At 34.6% G+C, this 3,472-nt stretch overlaps 1 protein-coding gene and 1 long non-coding RNA gene across 2 annotated transcripts; one reads left to right on the forward strand and one right to left on the reverse strand.

The window, feature by feature from the left end:
• Nucleotides 1-253: 253 nt before the first annotated feature.
• On the reverse strand, nucleotides 254-814 carry LOC147926619 (uncharacterized). Its single transcript, XR_015581557.1, has 2 exons — nucleotides 678-814; nucleotides 254-478 (listed from the first exon to the last, which is right to left on the reverse strand). It is a non-coding gene; the product is annotated as an uncharacterized LOC147926619 (long non-coding RNA).
• A 1,505-nt stretch (nucleotides 815-2,319) lies between these two features.
• LOC147926620 (uncharacterized) lies at nucleotides 2,320-2,958 on the forward strand (the record flags this gene model as incomplete). The annotated part of the gene is made up of 1 exon (XM_087487120.1): nucleotides 2,320-2,958. A coding segment is annotated over exon 1 (639 nt), but the record flags the coding sequence as incomplete, so codon positions are not given.
• Between the last annotated feature and the right edge of the window lie 514 nt (nucleotides 2,959-3,472).

The raw sequence follows: 3,472 nt of genomic DNA on the forward strand, positions 1-3,472 counted from the left end.
TCATCAATAGTCTTAGAAAGAACTAATAAATCTGATCAAAAGTAGATGGAATATCACTATGGATGGCAAACATGCATCTCTAATAAAGTCTAATGCTTCTTCCTCCGATGTAAAATGTGGCCAACGGAAATTTCCAGTCATATACTATCGTCAATAATTTTTTGCAAATAATGACCGTTCGTCAGATATATATACAATCTTAATATATAAAAGAAACAAAGGATAAATGAAATTGGCGATCAAGAGTGATAGATAGGTTCTTAAGATAAATTTATTATTTAATTAAATAACGGATCATACGCTTAGTTTGGATAGAGAGATTAGCAATTATACTGGCAAATACATAAAACAGTTACAACTTCCGGAGTGGTACCAATAACACGACAGGTTACATCTCCTTTGTACAAATCCATGCACTTTTTTTCGCATTTACCTTGATCTACACAACTCACCACAACTTCACACTGTTTTGCTTCTCCTATCATTTTCCCATTCTCAATATATCAAGATCAAAATATTAAAAAATTATTTCAATATTTTATTTTTTTTCCTGTTTTCTATATTATAGTTTAGTTTCTTTTTAGTTCCAAACATGAGCACAACAATACAATTGTCATCCCCCTTTCACATATAAAATTATTAGCATTAATATACCAATTGAAGAAAAAAACAATTACCCAAAGAAGATATGACAAAAACAACAATTAGTATGCATAGAATAGATGACTTCTTCATTTTTGTTTTCCGGGCTTGTAAAGATTGAAAGTAGGCTTTATATAATATTTAGAGGAAATTTAAGTTTTGTACTTTTAACTATCTTATATATGTTTGTTTATAATATGTGTATTATATCTCTTAATATATACTTATATTTAACAGCTCTTTATCTTCTTCTCTTTTTTTTTTTACTTTAATAAAGGTTTTTACGTTAAGTCTACCTTCAAAATTTATATTTTAATGTTTTTGCTTTCTTTTTTAGCATTTGACAAAAAAACAAAATATAACCACCTTTAGTTTTTAGCATTAAAATTTGGTCATAATCTCTTTAGATTTTTACATTATATTTATACTTAATCTCTTTTTATATTTGTAGGGTCGCTACTTATATTTGTAGTGTATCGATTTTAAAATTTTTGATATGTACATTTGTATTTTATAGCTTTTTCAATTATATATATGTATATATATATATATATATATATATTTTTATATTTGTACTTCATTACTTTTAAAAACTTTTAGCATTTAAACTAAATCGAAACTGAAATAAATATGTGGTTTTAGTTTTTTTTTTCTTGGTCAATGCCAGACATTATGTTTCTCATATATATGTTACATGACTATATTACTTGCAAGACATCTAGACACATATAGTATAAATATTCCCATATGTTGATATTCGATATATTGAGCAAATGTTGCACACGATCTTGTGGCTACAATGTCATCCTTACTGCACCATATGTTATTCCCAAAGTATTCAAGATCTTATTATCACCCCAAAAAAAAGTTTAAGCAAACCATTTGCAATCTTTATGTCTAGCTTAACTTTAAATACAATACAACAACTTGCAGCTATTCCATGAAATTTAGACAATTTAGGGAGCAAAAACACACTAGTAAAAGAAACACACTAGTAAAAGAAACCATATGATATATGATGGTTGTTATAGTCAATTTAGTTAACATAATGTTTTGCTGTGATCGCAATACTTACAAGGATCATTATTTATTAGTAGTCTTGTGTATGCGGTCTAGGATTAGGTAAATTATTTTTAGTTCAAATCCTATTTTGTAACTGATCAAATCAAATAATACGTTGAAAGATCTAATGATATTAAAAATTGGAAGAAAGTATTTACTTTCATAAAATAAAGGTGCTATAGAAATTAACTGAACTAATACAATCACATTAAAATATACAAAATTTATTAGCACATAATATTTTTTTCACCGAGTTTATAGATGTTCTATAAAAAAAAAAATCCTTTCTAAAAGCGCTATGTTGCATATGATAGCCAAGAGAATATGTAATATTCACTTCCCTTATGTGTATAAGGTTTACTTGGAGAACATGCTTGTATATGTGTATATATTATCTCGATAATGAATAGAGAGAGCCAACTCAAATATTACCAATCAACATGGTATCAGAGCCTCTCTAAACCTAATTTAAAGAAAAAAAACAGAGCCGCCTCCCTTTTCTTTTTCAATCTCTCTTCGTCTCTTTCTTCTTCCTCACAAACCATCTCTCGTTGTTTCTTCCTTTGATCATTCTTCTCTTTATTCTTTCTCTCCAATAGACAAAGTTGCTTCACTATGGCTCAACCAATCGACAAAGTTTTCACAGTCACCCACATCAAGTCTCACATCCCTCTTGTTCTCGACATGCAGAAGATGAACTATAATGCATGGCGTGAGTTGTTTGAAACTCATTGCTACAGTTTTGGTGTTTATGGCCATCTCGACGGCACCTCTACCCCAGCTAACGAGGCCGACATTACATGGAAAGAACGTGACGGCATCGTTAAGATGTGGATCTATGGCACCATCTCTTCTTCTCTCCTCGACACCATCCTGAAGACTCGGAGCAGTGCTCGTGAAATCTGGATCTCCATCGAAAATCTGTTCCGCGATAACAAGGAAGCACGGGCAATCCAGCTCGACAACGATCTTCGCTCGCTGACCATCGGCGACATGTCCGTTCATGACTACTGCCAGAAACTCAAAACCTTATCCGACTTGCTCACCAACGTCGACTCCCCTGTTTCTGATCGTGTGGTCGTGATGCACATGTTGAATGGCTTATCGGAGAAATTCGATAACATTGTCAATATCATCAAGCATCGTCAACCGTTTCCCTCTTTCTCCACTGCCAGATCCATGCTCATCGAGGAAGAACGTCGCCTTGCTCGCCAAGTCAAGACAGGTTCATCATCACAGATCAACTCGTCTGCTCCCAATGTGCTTTACGTATCATCTCTTCCCCACGACATCTCCACACCACCACCAGAAACACATCCTCCAATACCCTTATCTCCACTTCTTCGCCACACATCTCCACCACAAACACCACTACCGCCACAAATTCCGGAACCTACACCACCACCAGTTCCGAAACCTCTACCACCACAGCTTCCACCCGTTGCTCCACCGCCTCAACCTCCGGTCGGTCACTCCATGAAGACTCGTAGCCGGAGCGGCATCACTAAACCAAGGCAACCTCTCTCACTCCATACTGATATTCTTTCTCCTCTTCCTTCCTCCTACCTAAAAGCTTTAGAAGATCCTAACTGGACTGGCGCCATGCATGAGGAGCATGCAGCTCAAATTAAAAAGGAAACGTGGGATTTAGTACCACGCCCAAAAGACACTAACATTGTGCGTTCCATGTGGTTATTTAGGCATAAGTTTGATGCAGATGGTAAACTATCACGATACAAGGCGCGACTAGTTGCGAATGGCAAATCTC

The sequence above is a fragment of the Camelina sativa genome, chromosome 15 (assembly GCF_030686135.1).
Source record: "Camelina sativa cultivar CO46 ecotype springtype chromosome 15, ASM3068613v1".
NCBI classification, from domain to species: domain Eukaryota; kingdom Viridiplantae; phylum Streptophyta; class Magnoliopsida; order Brassicales; family Brassicaceae; genus Camelina; species Camelina sativa.